Consider the following 16,307-nt stretch of genomic DNA (forward strand, 5'->3'; position numbering starts at 1 on the left):
AAAATCACAGGGGAAGTATTGGAGACAAGAGAGCATCTAAATAAAACAGACGCACACTCAAACAAATAGACTTAATACAAAAACAAAAGAAAAACAGAAACAAACTTGTTTTATTTATTGATTTGTTTGGCACTTAAAGCTACAACACTGTTTCTTTAGCATTAGATACACTGACCATTAGAGGTGGGAATCACCATACAGCCCACGATACGATATTATCACAATACTTAACGCACGATACGATATTATTGCAATTTTTTTTAAATATTTTGCAATATTCAGATTCTGTACATAAAGGTAAACTTTATCAATATTCATTTTTATCTAATAACAAAGTCTCACACTCAGTCTTTCTCTCATTTCAGTCAGTTTTATTGTTGACAAACTGAACGGTTTGTATTACAGTCTAGTCCAACTTAACTGAATGCAACCATCTGGTACAATTATAGCTATTCTGAACTATGCAATTTGTGAAAACTATGCAGCCCCTTCAGCAACAGAAGAATTTGAAAGTAAATTAAAACAAAATATAATTTTACATTAAATAAAAAAGTTTTAAACTTAATTAAAATAAAACGTCTTAAATTAAAATAAGTAAACTGTAATGTTTATTGCTGCCATAAAAAAAGTTAAACACATTTGGACAGTGTCAGGATTCTTGCTCAGAAAAAGGAGCTGATCAACATGCTCTGAAGTCAGAGCATGTTCCAGTCCACAAAACCTTTTTTTGTAACAAAATATCGATTTCTGCTGTCCCTGTATCGATACATTATTAGCAAACAAAATATCACGATACTACACAGTATCGATTTTTTCCCCCCACCCCTACTGACCATGAGATAATTTCCAAGAAAAAAAAGTTAAAATGTTAATTTTATTTACTCGTTACCTTGGGGTTTTTCTCTGTTAAATTTAAAGTTTACTCCTTTTGGATCACTTTTTTCTCACTAAAAAAACATGTCCTCCCAAGGAGTAGTCTGCGATTTAACACGCTTTGTATTTTTGTTTACTTATTTATTTGTAATTTTACTGTTTTATTTCTGTGTTCGTTAAAATAGAAATTTTAAAAAATGCCACCTGGACAGTCCTGTGACAAAACCATGACGTCAGCGTTGCCAGCGTGGAACGAAGGCACGTCGCACGTCAGGTCCAGGAAGTAAACTCTCCGGTTCAGTCTGCAGGAAACTAAAAGAAGTCGGAGCAGTAAATACGTGTCCAATTCAACATTTCAGCACGCAGCTCTCCAGACCGGACACTGCGGCGTGACATAGCTACAGATTTTCTGCATCCGTTTGTCCGGGGTGCACAGCCGGCCAGCCTGTCAGCTGAGTAGTGAAGGTAAGTGAAAGAGAGGAGAGAGAGCTCGGTCCGTGCTGTGTGTGACGGACCGAGCGGGGTGGGCGCGCTTGCTCGTGTGTGTCTGTGTCCTGCAAGCTCCGCGTGCCCGCGCGGACGCACTGCTCCTATGCGCTGTCCTCTCGCCGTCTTCTGGGTGGAACCTCTACCAAACCTGTATTTCTAAGGGGACCTATGGAGCAGCCCTCGCCATAATGTACACTAAGGTGGTATGGCAGCTGGTGACACTGCTTTGCTGTCAGGCCAGGAAGGGACAGCAGCCTGATGTGACATCTACGAAACTCCTCCCCCAACAGGACAGCAGCAGTGCGCCTGTCAGAGCATAGATTTGGAGCAGATGGTAAACTTTTTTCTATTTGAAGCTACACTATCTTCTAATACAGTAATAACACTGTAGCAGGCTAAAAGAGGCCATTGTATTATTATAAAATAAAACTGTTATACAAGTCAAAACTTAATTCAAACACAATGCAAAAGTGTGTACAGCAAATATGGATTTGATTTAGGGCTTTCTATGCTTCTATGTTTATTGATAATTAATCGTTTTTGTGATTATTTTTTCTTTTTAATTGAACACAATAATGTAATAATGCACAATATTCAAACATTATCTTGTTTTCGTATACTGTATGAAATCCCCTTTGTGGAGCATTTCCTCATAAACGCATGTGATTTCAGTAGCTGTGTTTACGTGGTACAATGCATCTGGCAGGGTCTCTCGTGAAAAATTGATTCGGGGTGAGTGGATGACGTGTGATTGTGCCTCTTTACCTTACTATCTTCACCTGTGGCCACTAGCCATGACCAAAAGAATGACATCATGGATAAAAGTGGTATAAATGAGCTTTCTCCAAAAGGGACTGTCTGGCTCTCTTCAGATAAGTGAAGAGAGATCAGAAAACCACCTGCTGCATCTTAACCACGGCTGAGGTAGTTTGGCCATCTGAATGTGATGCATCCTGGCTGACTGCTAAGTGAGGTGTTTCAGACGTGTCTGACTGGGAGGAGATGACTTAATAGATGGTATATTTCTCTTTGGTATTTAGGTCACAATTAGCAGTTTTATATATATACTGGTAATATATTTGAAAAATATGACATTAGTAACATATTAATGTTGGTGTTTGATGTGGGCACACCTCCATCTGTATCTCTGCAGTAATGTTTCAAACATTAGGCTCATAAAAGTGTGTTTTGTGCAGCAGCTGTGCAGAGTAAACACAGTGAAGTTCAGATAGTCCACACACATTTGAATGCTCTACTGTATTTTACCAATGAAATGTAAGCCTGTCAAGTACATAACCTCAGAGTTACAGTGAACAGCTGCCAAATATTCAGTAGCTGGATTAAACTCTCTGGTTAATCTGTCATGGAATAAAAGGGAATGGGCCTCACCTCGTCATTGATCTGTTTGTCAGTCAGTTGTGCAATGACTGACAATGTCCAATGAGAAACGGTGTATAAACGTGGCTGTAATTGCTAAACATTTAATGCAGTACTCTTTAAGAAAAACCTATTAAATGAAAGCTGAAAGTCTGTGCTTCAAACATATTTTCACTTTGCGAAAGTCTTTTTCTCAAATCTTAGTCCTCACTATACCCCTGTGGTTTTTATTGTATTACAGAGACAAGATGAATTTGCATGTAATGATGTGTATACAGTACATTGGATTGTAACCCCCATATTATTCATTTATTATGTATGTACTCTATAACAATAGATATCTCTTATTTACAAGTGTTAGTGAAGTGGCTGCTGGTTTAATTAGAGAAGCTATCACAATGTGTTACTGTGAGCTATCGGGCAGCATTTTTCAGTGTTTCTTAATATTTAATAGAATTAAATAGTTCATCAAGAAGGTAATGACAAGATTAATTAAGAATCACAGTAGCTATTTGTTGCATTTGTAATCACTGTAATGCTGCACTTGTGGAATCTAAAGTATTTTATGTCTTCTGTCAGAGACATGAAAATGAAAATGAATCCCAGGAATACATGTGTAATTTCTGTCATTACAATCAGCTGTGAGATAGTATGTAAATAATATAAATGTGTTAGGATATTTTTGAACTTTATAAAAGCTTCCACTGTGGTTTACATTACACTACACTACTGGTAGTGCTATGACATGGCTGGAACAATCCCCATCCCAGTCTTTGCATGTTTCTTTTCAAACTTTTTAATTTGAACCCAATTTCTTTTAGTAGAATAGATCATTTATCCATTTCCCTATGGCATAAAGTAGTTCTTTATATTTTGCTTAGACGCAGCGATTTATTGAAGCGTGTAAACACAAAAGGACAGCATTTATTTGTTAACACACTGAGCAGGCAAACGCTCTTGTCCTTTGGTAACTTTCAGGAATCGTTTTCTTGGTTTCTTGATTCCAAAACTATACAAGTAATAGCTATAGAAGTGCCAGTCCATCTGTTTGACAACATTCATAACACCACTGGAACCTCCACCATGTTGTACAGTCTGCAGAAAATCAGTGTGCTTGAATGTACATGTGCACGTTCAGTGAATGAAATTTGTCACACAAGTGAAATTGAAACAGTAATGATGATTATAAAATGTCAGTGTTTTTAAATCTCTTCCAGCGAGCACTCGCATATTAAAGAATATGGTGGACTCCACGTTGGATCAAGTGGGAAAAAATCTGAGTGAAGCCATGAGGTTCCTGGGAGAGGAACAGAGGTAAGAGTTCATCACACTGCAGGTACAAAATAATATCAGCAAACTACCAAGCAATTATCTTGAGTTAGGGATTGTGACCTCACCAATGCAATGCATTATGGGACCGCAACATACAAGTCTGAGTTATTGGAATATAGAGAGGTAGATTCTTGTTTTGGGTTTGAAAGTTTAATTGTGGACATTGGAAACTCATCATAATGTTGAGCTGCTGGGCTGTAAAATGATAACTGCACTTACACAAACCTACTGCTGCACTAAAACGTGTTTGTATTGACATTTAATGCCATAATAAAAAGATATAAAACTACTTCATATCTGAATTACCTTTATTTTTAAGATACAGAGTACAGTCAACTGCAGGGCAGAATATTACAACACGGAAAGCGAAGTAACACTTTGCAAAATCTGTTTGTTTATTTAGAGAGCCGGAGGCAGCAACAGAGAGACAGCATTTCAGCAGAAGCTGCATCCCTGGACCCCTTCAGGGAGAGTAAGGCACACACACACACACGACAAAAACACATACACTCATATTCACACACAGGCAGTTCAGGTTGAAGATTGTTTTCTTGGCAGTTGTGATATACAGAAGTAAATTCTAATTGTCTTGTTAATGTGGGAGAAAGAACATGGAATCCTCTTTTTTCACAATACTGCGTTTGTTAAGAATTCACAGTGCTTCACTTGTTCCACATTTTATCGTGTTACCCTTATGAGATGTATGTATTAAAATGTAGTAATGTAAACCTCTATACATAATGACAATGTGAAAAAAAATTGCTTGAAATTGTTGCAAATTTCTTAAAAATAAAAAAACAACATAAATATTCACTGCCTTTGTCATTCGAGTCCACCTGTTATAAATTCAGTTAACTGGACATGATTTGGAAACGCTCACCCCTGTCAGTATAAGGTCCCATATCAGAGCACAAACTGAGCCATAAAGTCCAGTGTGTTGTGTGAGGACCTCTAAGACAGGATTGTATCAAAGCACAGATCTGGGAAAGGCTACAGAAAAGTTCTGCAGTATTAAAGGCCCTAATGAGCACAGTGGCCTCCATGATGAAGGAGTTTGGAGCCAGCAGGACTCTTCCTACAGCTGGACCTCTGACAGAGCTCCAGCATTGCTATGTAGAGAAATGAGAACCTTCCAGGAGGATAGCCATTTCTGTTGCCAGTCAGGTCTGTATGGTAGAGGGGGCAGATGGAACCCAAGCCTCAGTAAAATACACATGACAGCCTGACTGGAGGAAACCAGGCACTGCTCGACACTTTGCCAAAACCATCCCTGCAGTGAAGTATGGTGGTGGCAGCATCATGCTGTGGGGCAGCAGGAACGATGCAGGAATGTACAGAGACATCTTTTGTGTGCGGAAAACATGTAATCCATTTTAGAGAAAGGCTGTAGCATGGTTAAATGTGAAACAAATCAAGCACTGGGAATACTTTCCAGATGCACTCCATTTATCAGTGTTGAGTCTGTGTGGATCAGAGAAAAAAATACATTTAAACTTGTGCGTCCTGATTTAAATTTTATTTTTTTTGAAGTCACTGAACTGATACCAGCAATACCAGTGAATCAGCACTGGAAACGAGAGACGGCAGAATATTTTCTGAATAGGCAAAGATAAGTCCTACTTCTCAACAAGTTTCAAAGTGAATATAAAGGGAGGGATAGAGAGAAGCTGACAGGGAACGCTTTGTTGTTGGACTTTTAGATTTTGCTCCACTCACTTCAGTACATTATAGTACATTTGATATGAACTGTGAGAACTGTTCCTCATGTCTCCTGTGCAGTGGTCAGGATGTTGCCACTGTACTGCGCCTGGTTCATAACCTTATTCATGAAGAGGAGGATGAAGAGGATAAACCCAGTCAGAAGTAAGTCAGTTTTATTTACATACCGCCATTTCACAATAATAGTCCGCACAAGGCTAATCAGAAAAGGCTCATCAGAAAGTGCTGTGTTCAACAGGATGCAGAATGTGGGTGAACACGGTCAGATGGCATTGCTGGGTCACAGCCTGGCAGCCTACATCTCAATGATGGACAAAGAACAACTGCGAAAGCTGACCACTCGGATCCAGTCTGACACCACCCTGTGGCTCTGCAGGCTCTTCAGGTATGACCCTGCAGCTGTGTGTCTGTGGAAATCACCATCATGCACATGCCATATGACATCTTGTCTTAATTATTAAAAGATTTCTGAAAATGAGGTCTACAAACATGCTGACTTGGTGACTTCTTCAGACTGATAATAACAGGACCAATTCCTTTTCGCTACAGACTTCATGAAATATTTACAGAAGAATAAGAAGTATTGTTTGAATTGATATTGTTTCTACAAAGCAAGTTTTGATTTTGCAAGGCCTGACGAGGAAGGCACCAGGGGCACCTCTACATTATGTTTTGGAGGCCACCTTTCCAGCTCCCCTCTTCATGCAAATGAGCTTGCTATTTTTTAAAATAAAATCTTAAAAATATGCCAATATAGAACAGAGTCCTAATATACTGCCGTTATATTTAGCATCTAATTTTTAACAGTTCTTCACTCGTCTCCATCGAGTCAACCCTCCCTGCACTCCCTGCTTCACCTCTCTTGTGCACTGTCTATTGCTTCGGTTGGTTATCCACGGGTATTTAAACTCATCCAGCTTCACTCTTATACCTGTCTCCCTCTCATTCACACGCATATATTTGTCTTGTTTCTATTGACTTTATCTCTACCATTCCACGCTCTCTTATACATCTGCGAACACCGCAGAGACTCCGGCCTGACCTCAAGTGTTAACCTATCCATCACCAGTGAAAGCAAGAAGGGGCTCAGAACTGATTGTTGATGTAATCCCACTCGCATCTTGAACCCATCTGTAACACTAGACATCTCAGCACTGTGTTGCTGTCCTCATTTCATGTCCTGTACCGGCCTCATATATACGTCTCTGCCACTACTGACTTCCTCATGTACTGCCACAGTTGCTCTCTTGGCACCCTATCGTATGCTTTCTCTAGATCTACAACAGCACAGTGCAGCTCTTTATCGCCTTTTCTATATTTCTCAATGAACACTCTCAAAGTGTTCTCATCCTAACCTGGCTTTATCAAGTCTTTCTCATAGCGTCATAAATGGCCTGTATTTGTATAGCGCTTTACTTAGTCCCTAAGGAGCCCAAAGCACTTTACACTACATTCAGTCATCCACACATTCACACATTGGTGATGGCAAGCTACATTGTTGCCACAGCTGCCCTGGCGCATTGCTGAATCAAAACAACAGAAATATTTCTCATAATGAAATTTGCTTATTTGGACTATTACTTTAATCCTTTTGCACTGTCCAACCGTCCATGCTGCTCATCTGTTCCTCAGGTATGAGAATGGGTCTACCTGCTTTCATGAGGATGACAGGGATGGCCTTGTAAAAGTGTGCCGGCTCGTTATCAACGCTCGCTATGAAGAATATGCCACTGAGGGTTATGTGGTCCTAAACACCAGGCAGCCAGTCATCTATCAGAGTGCCTCCTGCAGGCCTGGTCTCGGACAGCATCTGTGCAGCCAGGTAGGATGGCTGGGACACACGAGCTTTAAAAAAGGCGTGTGTAAATACTTTATAGGAATACACCTAAAGTCACGGTAATGGCAGATCCAATCCTACACTACCAACTAATTTTAGAAGTAGAGCACTATTCCTTTAGTTTTGGGGTGATTAATCATACATTTTTTGTCAATGTATGTAACAATGTGTTTACCTAGCATGATTGCTTCGAGGGGAAAGGCACCAGAGATGACACTGCTTTTATCCTTTGATTCCACTTTTTTTTTTTAATCAAACCTGAAATAATAATATTGTAACTTATACACTTCAGACTTTTTCCTTCATTTTTCCTTTGTTTTTTTTGGGGTTTTTTTTTGGGGGGGGGGGGGGGGGGGGTGGAAGGACAGTATTACCATTATATAGGATCTCTTGTACTTCATCCAGTTGAATACACAATAGATAGTGATTTTCATGCCAGTGTTTGTATCATTAGCTTGGCCTGCCTCTCTCCAGTTTGTGCACAGTGCCATGCAACACCCTCTTTGGATCCCAACACCAAATGGTAGGAGAACACAGATTAGAAAAACACATACACCTATCTGTCAGGTAGTTTAGATAAAAACTATTTTGGCTTGGATCCTTTTTGTCATCGTCAGGATGTTGCCCTGTTGGAAAAACTCATCAAAGAGGACATAAATGCAGGGAAGCTTCCTTTGTTGCTGATTGCCAATGCAGGTAAATGACAGTCACAGTTTATACATTGCACTTTATATATGTCTGTGCTTAAAGAGTTAAAGATGATACATTTGATGGTAAAACAGCAATTCAGAATGCAGAGAATACTCTGCATTTTGAATATGAACTTCAGTGACTTAATTATATGTTTTTGGTATATTTCCATTCATCCAACCATCCATTCTCTTCCACTTATCCATTATTTTAATTTTTCAGGTACCCCTGGAGCAGGGCACACAGACAAGTTAGGTCGACTGAAGGAACTGTGTGATCAGTACAACATGTGGCTTCATGTAGAGGGGTGGGTAGCTCCTGTCAACCTCTAAAATAGATGGATTGCAAAAACAAATCAACTTCAAATGGATGTTTAGACTGATTTTATATTCATGCAAAGTACATTTTCGATGACCCAGCTTCTGTGATATTATGGTGGCTCGAAAATGATACTTGGTTGCTGCCAAGCAGCTGAAAAAAAGAAGCCAATTTGTTTGGATCAATCCGAACACTATCTGTCAGGTTATGTGGGTTATTGTTGAGGCAGCAGTCTAAGCAGATATGCTCAGACCTGACTCTGGGCATAGACTACCATGACCTGGATGACTGTGAACCTTCACGGACATGTGTGAAACATTTGACATCAGTGAGCCGTCCCAGTCATACGTTCAAATCACCCCAACTGCTCCTTGCTCTCCACACTCTAAGCCCCTTCTCAATGGACGAGCTCTTTATCACTAGCCCTTTCTCCAAGGAAGAGCTCAACTACATTTCTGAGAAAACTAATTTCCACTTCTTGTATTTGCAATATCATCATTTCAGTCAATACCCAGAGCTCAAGGACATATCAAAGGGAAGAGAGTCGCTCAATCAGTGAATTGTCATCTTTACTTTCACATTCAGCTCACTCTTCACCATAGTCAATCAGTACAATTCTGCTATCTGTCTCTCACTCAACTCCCTCCTTACTCTTGAATAAAGCCCCAGAAACCTAGACAGGGTACTCCATCCTTTTCCAGCTGAGAACCATGGCCTAAGACTTGGAGGTTCTCCAGTCTTTGCCTAGTGAGGCTAACATAACCACGTCATCTGCAAAAAATAGACAGGTAAGTAGAGCAACACTTCCCCCTGATGGTTTGCCAGAATTGCTTTGAGGCAGACTGAAAGCCTATATTCGTGGCCTAACCAAACCAAACCACCCCTGCCTGCTGCCTCTCACCAAAGACAACTTCAAAAGAACAAAATTGAGCTCTTCTTCAGGAGACCGGTTCCAGAAATCTAGCTGTGTATTGACGTGATCCCAATTATGTCTAACTCTCTTGTCTTCATCCATTTTCTTACCTGTACAATTATAGCAAAAGCTTGGTTTGCACTGCTCTTTGGCACTAATTCTTGAAGAAAAAGTGGAGTTGTTTTTTTTTAAAATTTACATCGCTGCTGTAATGTTAGCTGATTATGTGTTTTCTTTTTCAGGGTTAATCTGGCAACCCTAGCACTGGGTCAGGTCACCTCTTCTATCATGGTAAACTTATATTAAAATCTATCCAATATGGGGTTATACTACAACTGTAAAAAAAGAAAGCACACTCCATTGAAATTCAAAGGTTTTACATATCAGGACTTAATAAAAATTTTTTTTTTACCGGATTCCCGTTCTTGTGTCCTATGGTAAATGCCAGTTAGGATCCATGTTGCCAGGCAGTGAGCACAGGGCAAACTAGAGGATATTGGGCACTTTACTGTTACCAGTACTACCTTCTATGACAATCTTTTGGCAATTGGAGGTGTTGGACTACCTGTGGGACCTCCATAGGATCCAGATACCATCTCATGCTGCCAGTAGTGACACTGACCCCAGTCAAATGTAAAACAGTCAGCTTTGGCGGTTGTCTCATTGTCGCCCCTCTAGTGCACTTGTGTTCATTAACACTAGAGCAGTTGAAACTGATGACCAACCCCTTTTACTACTTACCAGATATATCCCAAAAGTTTGAATGTCTTGATTCTTCACTGATTAAAAGTGTTCCTTTAATTTGTTTTGAAGATACAAGTGAAAGTTTAGAAACTCAACAGAAATAAGAGCACTTGATTCTCTCCTTCCCACAGCCTCCAATGTATGCGCCATTCTTGTAAGTGTTAATGTAAGTTCTGTGTATCGGTATTGGTCTTTCATGTCTCTGCAGGCAGCCACCAGAAGTGACAGTATGACACTGACACCAGGTCCGTGGCTAGGACTGCCGGCTGTGACTGCTGTCACCCTCTACAGACATGAAGACCCTGCACTGGTGGGCTGACATCATTTTCAGAGAAACTGAAAGAGTGCATATTGTGATCACTTTTGTGACATCTTTTGGTGATCCAGTGGGGTCTTGGGAATTATGTTTGTGCAACTCCCTCATTGCTCTGCGTCTCTGTACTGTGTCTCCCAGTCTCTGGCAGCAGGTTTAACTTCCAGCCACCCTGTGGAGAAGCTACGGGCACTGCCTCTCTGGCTGTCCCTACAGTACCTTGGTCACAATGGAATTGTTCAGAAGATAAAACACGCTACTACTCTGGTGAGGATTACTAATATAGGAAATATGTCTAGGATATGTACATAGCTACATTTCCTATATAAAATGTCAATGCGTCATCTTAAAGACTGCCTTATTGGTTTGTCAAAGCAGAAAACACAGTTACAACCAATGCCCTTTATTTTGCATAGCCATTGTACAGTTTCAGGACCATGGAGGAGCCTGTGATTCAGTATTGAGTCTTCTGTCAGTACAGAATGTTATATGTCACAAGATCGGTTCATTGGTTCAATAGACTAACATTAGTTTATGTTAGCTAACTAGTAAAAGAACCAATAAGTCGTTTTCATTCCTCCCCATATCAACAACCTCCATGTGTAGAACACAAAGAAGCCATCATTTTGTGTGCATGATTACACACATGATTGCTTTGCAATGGCTTTGCAATGATGGCTTTGCAATCACAGTGATTTACTGTCTGCTCTTGAAACAACTGCTCGCTTGAATCAACTGTCTGTTTACAGGAAGAGGGTCCTATGGCGATTGGTTAAAAGTTTACATTTATTTCAGGAATGAATGCATGACATGTTTGCACATTTGACTTCTTTTTGTCTCCCTCCTAGAGCCAGCTGTTCCTTCAGAAAGTACAATCTCTAACCTGTATCAAAACATTGGTAGGTGAATTTTTCATGTTCTGAAATTAATCATGATGTGTACCATACTAAAATGTGCAGACTTAGCTCAAAATGAAGGATGGCTTCTACGAGTAATGTTAATGAATATGAAGGAATTCGTTTTTAGCAACTGATTACAAAATATCCAGATGCACCTCAGTAAAAAACCCAACGCAACAAGCAAACAAAAAAAAAAAAACGCCACAATTTTGCAGTGTGCAATGATGAAACTGAATATCATTTGCTGAAGTAATAGTTTGTTAAAGTATTTAAATTAGTGTGTGACAAAAATTGTCCAAGATGAGCCGTAAATATCAACAGGATTACAAAATACCTTTTAAGATGAAAGATGTGAAGATGGGTGTGTATTATGGTGTAGAGATGGCACGATACCACTTTATGTCCGACACAATACCGATATCATAAATTTAGATATCTGCCGATACCGATATGAATCCGATAAAGTGTATTTTTTAATCAATAAAACTGTTTTTTTTAATATCTTGCTGCATTTTGTATAAGTTCATACTCAAGTTTAATAAAAAAAACACTAAAGCTATTTAGTTATACCTGTATGCAAATAATACACTGCACCCAAAATATTTCATAGTTCAGCAATACTGATCAATCTAATAAACTTAAACCTGCACCATCCTCCCTATTCTGGTATTTTAAAGAGTACTTAGCAGAAAAATTTAGCAGCCTAACTAATAGGGCTGCCAACTCCCAGCAAAAGAAAAAAACATAGGGAGCCACACCCCACCCTCCACCTCATGATGCTTAATCAACGTAATCAACTTTATTTTGATGCAGTGTGAAAGAAATTGCACAGAAATCAATTATTTTCAAGAGTAATTAAATAGATTCAACATCTCTCTTCAACAGAATTGCAGACTGCACAGATGGTACCTTCTCAAAGGAAAAAGTACTGTAGCTTACTAGGATATATTAGACTTTATAGTTACTATATACAGTAATGGACTTCTATATTCTTTTACATCAGATAAAAAACTTTGGGTGTAAGATTCAGATAATTATTTATTAAAAGCCAGACATTTTAAATGAGAATAAGAAAGAAAAGTATGTCTTTGTGCCCCCCTTTCCCTGTTAATGGCCTAACTGCCCCCCTGGCTAAACTTTGATAGACCCGCCCCTGCACAGTTACCAGCCGTCAGCTACGTAGAAAAGGATCCTGGTGTGGAAAGTAATATTAAATAAAATCTAACAGCAGTTTATCAAGCTTAAACATGCTGCTGTTGTTTAGCCGCTGGTTTCCTCTTTCTGGTGCAAAGTGGGCCAAAAACAAACAAGAGAGAAAAGCCGATCAGCTGATCATTGATCAGTTTCATGATTGCAGTAGCAACAGGAGAGGGAGGGAGAGAGAAGAGGCAGTCGCTCCATATATCAGTTGTTAAGCTTAACGTGGGAATGCTTTACTAACATTCAGAGATGAACTTACACACTTTCTTTACTTCTCGCTGGGATAACTTTCTCGGAGATGAAATGCCGGTTTGGTAGCGAGGCTCCAAATGCTCAACCAGACCGCCGACAGGTCTCGCAGACCACAGCCGCTGAGTTACGCCGTGTCGCAAGCTTTGTGAGATGCTTTCCTGATATTTAATGGATCGGATTACATTTTTTTATTTCTCTCCGATATCCGATCCAGTAATTTAGGTCAGTATCAGACCGATACGTAATATCGGATCGGTCCATCCCTATTATGGTGTATTAGGGCCAGGTTTTTATGTATAATAATTATTTGTAAAATGTGTGATTTAAACAAAATATATATATCTTGGGATCTGCTGAAATCCTGAATGCTGAAATGCTGAAAATTGGAAGCAACCTTTGAATCTTATTAGCTCAGAACTGAATAAAATATATATATTTTTAAATGTGACATAAATTGCCAGTAACATTTGAATAAGACAAAAGTAAGGGATAAATTAAATATTAGGATGCACAGTAGGATTGTACACGACTAGTTGACTAGATATCTGATCGTTGCTATGGTCACACATACTAGTTGTTTAATCTCATTGTTAATTTTAACTGATGGTCAGTTTGGGTAAATAGCTGTGTCATAAATGTTATGCAGCTCTCTGCATTGTTGTTGAAAAGTCTGATCTTTTTGTTAACACTATTGTTGTTAGTTCTTTTAAAGACAACACAATGAGAATGTGGATAGAAGCCGATATGAGCTTTTTTAAAGGTGGATGGGCTCTCCCTTGGCAATAGTGTGAGGAGTTGAGTGATTCAGGAGGGGCCCCAAGTAGAGCTGCTACTCCACCACATCAAAAAAGCCAGCTGAGGCAGTCACATCCTAGGTAAGGTGTGCAGGCTGGCCATGTCCCACCGAGGGGATAGATACAGGACATGCTGGAGAGAAATTATGTCTCTCGGTTGGCCTGGGAACACCACATAAGGTGGAGAAGGTTGCTAGAGAGACGGAAGTCTTGTCGTGACACTTTCCATTCGCAAGTTATTAGTTGTTTGGATATGAATTTGTCATATTTCAACTTTTTTGTAACATATTAAACACTGATTTGTTTTAATGTTCTTCTTCTTTGTTTGTTTGGAATATAATGTGGAATATTCATAATGCACAATGCGAGGTGCCACACAGGTAAGTGGCATGAGTCATTATTGAAGGATGTGATTAGTGACCCCCAACATGAAGATGGTTTTGTGTATTCCACGGGCTAGTTGTCAGGCGGCTTTTGCCTCCTGGTAGGGTCTTCCTTGGCAAATTGGTCCTGGGTGAGGGGCCAGACAAAGAGCATTACAGAAGACCCGTATGAGTGTAAGATCAAGGGAACCGTTCACCCTTCCCAGGATGGAGTTACTGGACCCCCAACCTGAAGCCAAGCCCGTGCAGGGGAGCTGAGGGAGAGCGCCTGGGGGCCAGGCCTCAACCCATGGGGCCTGGCCGGGTGCAGCCTGAAGAAGGGACATGGGTCCACACTCCTGTATGCTTACCACCTGCAGGATGCTCTTTCCCCACCTCTCTGGTGGGGAAAGAGCCTGAGCTAGTGTGTGAGGTTGAGAGATAATGACTAGATATAGTTGGACTCACCTCAACACAGGATTTAGGCTCTGGAACCAGTCTCCTGAAGAGGGCTGGACTATGTCCCAGTCTGGAGTTGCCCTTTGTGAGAGGCAGTGGGCTCGGGTGGGTATCTTGGTATCCCCTCACCTTGCTGCCTGTATATTGGAGGTTTTTCCAGTGGACGAGGGGGGTTAGCTCATTTATGCACCAAATGACAGTTCACAGTACCCGGCCTTGAAAACCCTTGGTGGGGTGCTTGAGAGTGCTTCACCTGGGGACTCAGTGAGACCTGAGGAAGGGGCGTGACTAAGAGGAATGGCCTGCCTAATCTGAACCTGAGTGATGTTCTGTTACTGGACTCTTGTGCAAACCACACTTTGTCCATAACAAATACCGTGTTAGAACCTAAAGGTGTCCATGAGTACATGTGGCACCAGGACCCTCTTGGACTCTTGGGTGTCCAAGAGAGGGGCTGAGCTGAGCTGTCAACTGATCAGCATTCTCCCCCACCACCTAATCCAACTCAACATCAGCGGTGGGGGAGGATGCTGGACAGACCTGGCACACCTAAACATATAGTGAGGGTGGTCTGGGAATGCCGAGCAGAGGCCCTGGTCCCGAGATCTTCAATTTGCACCTTAGGCAGAGCTTCTAAAGGGAGAGGTGGCATTCCAAGGGAGACTAGGGACATTGAGTTCAAATGAATCATGTGCAGCACCTCTGTTGCTGAGGCTGCTGCACTGGGCTGCAGCCACAAACCACCTGTCATGGTGGTAACCGGATGGTGGACACCGGACCACACTGTGTATAGTGCAGAAGTTCACATAGCTCCCATGACAGGGTGGAGTGCTCCTGACTTCAAATAAGTATATTGTTAGACAGTAAACGGAATACTTTTTACGGACCTTCTTAATCCCAGTGATATATAATAGAGGAAGTAGAGGAGGAGGATGAGGAAGGTGACTCATCCATCACTGAGGCAGCTCCTTGGTGGCAGAACACCTATCACATTAAAAAATTCTACTTCACCAGCAAACAAAAATCCAGATGAATTCATGGTGTCTCACTTTTTACTTGTATAACCACAACAGAGGCAGTGCAGACTGTCAAATAAAGGCAAATACAGCAAGACAGCTCCTTACACAACACACCAGCTTTATCCCTGATCAGATTTGCACACTGTTAGCCCTCTGCCTTACTGCCACATATTTTAAGTACGAGGATTTCTATAGACAAAAGCATGAATGTGCCATGGGCTCCCCAGTATGACCCACTATATCGAACCTTTGATATTTGGGTCAAAACCTGTGCTGTTCACATCAACTCAGTGGAAATAAAAAGTTCATCTTGAAAGATACAAAAGATAATCGTTTTCTGTTTCTGGCCTGTGCTGTTGGATTTGAGGAGGATGGAAGGCTCAACACAAGTACTCGACAAAACTCCCTAAAAAAAAAAAAAAGCTAAGGGAAATAGTTATATACTGTGCAATGCAGCAAGGAGTGCACAGACCTCAACACTGGAGAAACAACAGCAGCCAGATAGCAAAACATAGAAGAGCTACCTTGACAGGACAAGGCTCAGCTCTACACCTAGACTCAAAGGATAAAGGTCACTCACTTGAGGACACCACTGTTCATGTTTTGTAAGACAGATGGTTTGAACGAGAAGTTCACATAGTTCGCATGACAGGGTGTTCTCACCTGAAACTTTTGGTGGCAATAAACCACACCTTTTTTCACACTTTGGCTCATGTG

General features: G+C 40.7%; 1 protein-coding gene across 2 annotated transcripts in view; it reads left to right on the forward strand.

The window, feature by feature from the left end:
- The first annotated feature begins 1,128 nt into the window (after positions 1–1,128).
- pdxdc1 (pyridoxal-dependent decarboxylase domain containing 1) overlaps positions 1,129–16,307 on the forward strand; it is a 34,136-nt gene continuing 18,957 nt past the window's right edge. Inside the window, exons 1-13 of one of the 2 annotated variants that reach the window (XM_086288318.1) lie at positions 1,129–1,338; positions 3,957–4,053; positions 4,475–4,543; positions 5,851–5,934; positions 6,029–6,175; positions 7,423–7,612; positions 8,082–8,150; positions 8,245–8,323; positions 8,540–8,624; positions 9,791–9,839; positions 10,501–10,602; positions 10,747–10,872; positions 11,454–11,504. In XM_086288318.1, the coding sequence (XP_086144444.1) occupies positions 3,980–4,053; positions 4,475–4,543; positions 5,851–5,934; positions 6,029–6,175; positions 7,423–7,612; positions 8,082–8,150; positions 8,245–8,323; positions 8,540–8,624; positions 9,791–9,839; positions 10,501–10,602; positions 10,747–10,872; positions 11,454–11,504 (1,125 nt within the window). In that variant the 5' untranslated portion in view covers positions 1,129–1,338; positions 3,957–3,979. Of the gene's footprint in view, positions 1,339–1,363; positions 1,697–3,956; positions 4,054–4,474; positions 4,544–5,850; positions 5,935–6,028; positions 6,176–7,422; positions 7,613–8,081; positions 8,151–8,244; positions 8,324–8,539; positions 8,625–9,790; positions 9,840–10,500; positions 10,603–10,746; positions 10,873–11,453; positions 11,505–16,307 lie in introns of those variants that run through there. The other variant, XM_086288319.1, reaches the window with a different exon arrangement.

This window comes from Aulonocara sp. 'chitande type north' Nkhata Bay, linkage group LG4 (genome assembly GCF_057382095.1).
Source record: "Aulonocara sp. 'chitande type north' Nkhata Bay isolate Kocher_YH1m ecotype deep benthic linkage group LG4, A_spYH_male_GT1.1, whole genome shotgun sequence".
Taxonomy (NCBI): Eukaryota; Metazoa; Chordata; class Actinopteri; order Cichliformes; family Cichlidae; genus Aulonocara; species Aulonocara sp. 'chitande type north' Nkhata Bay.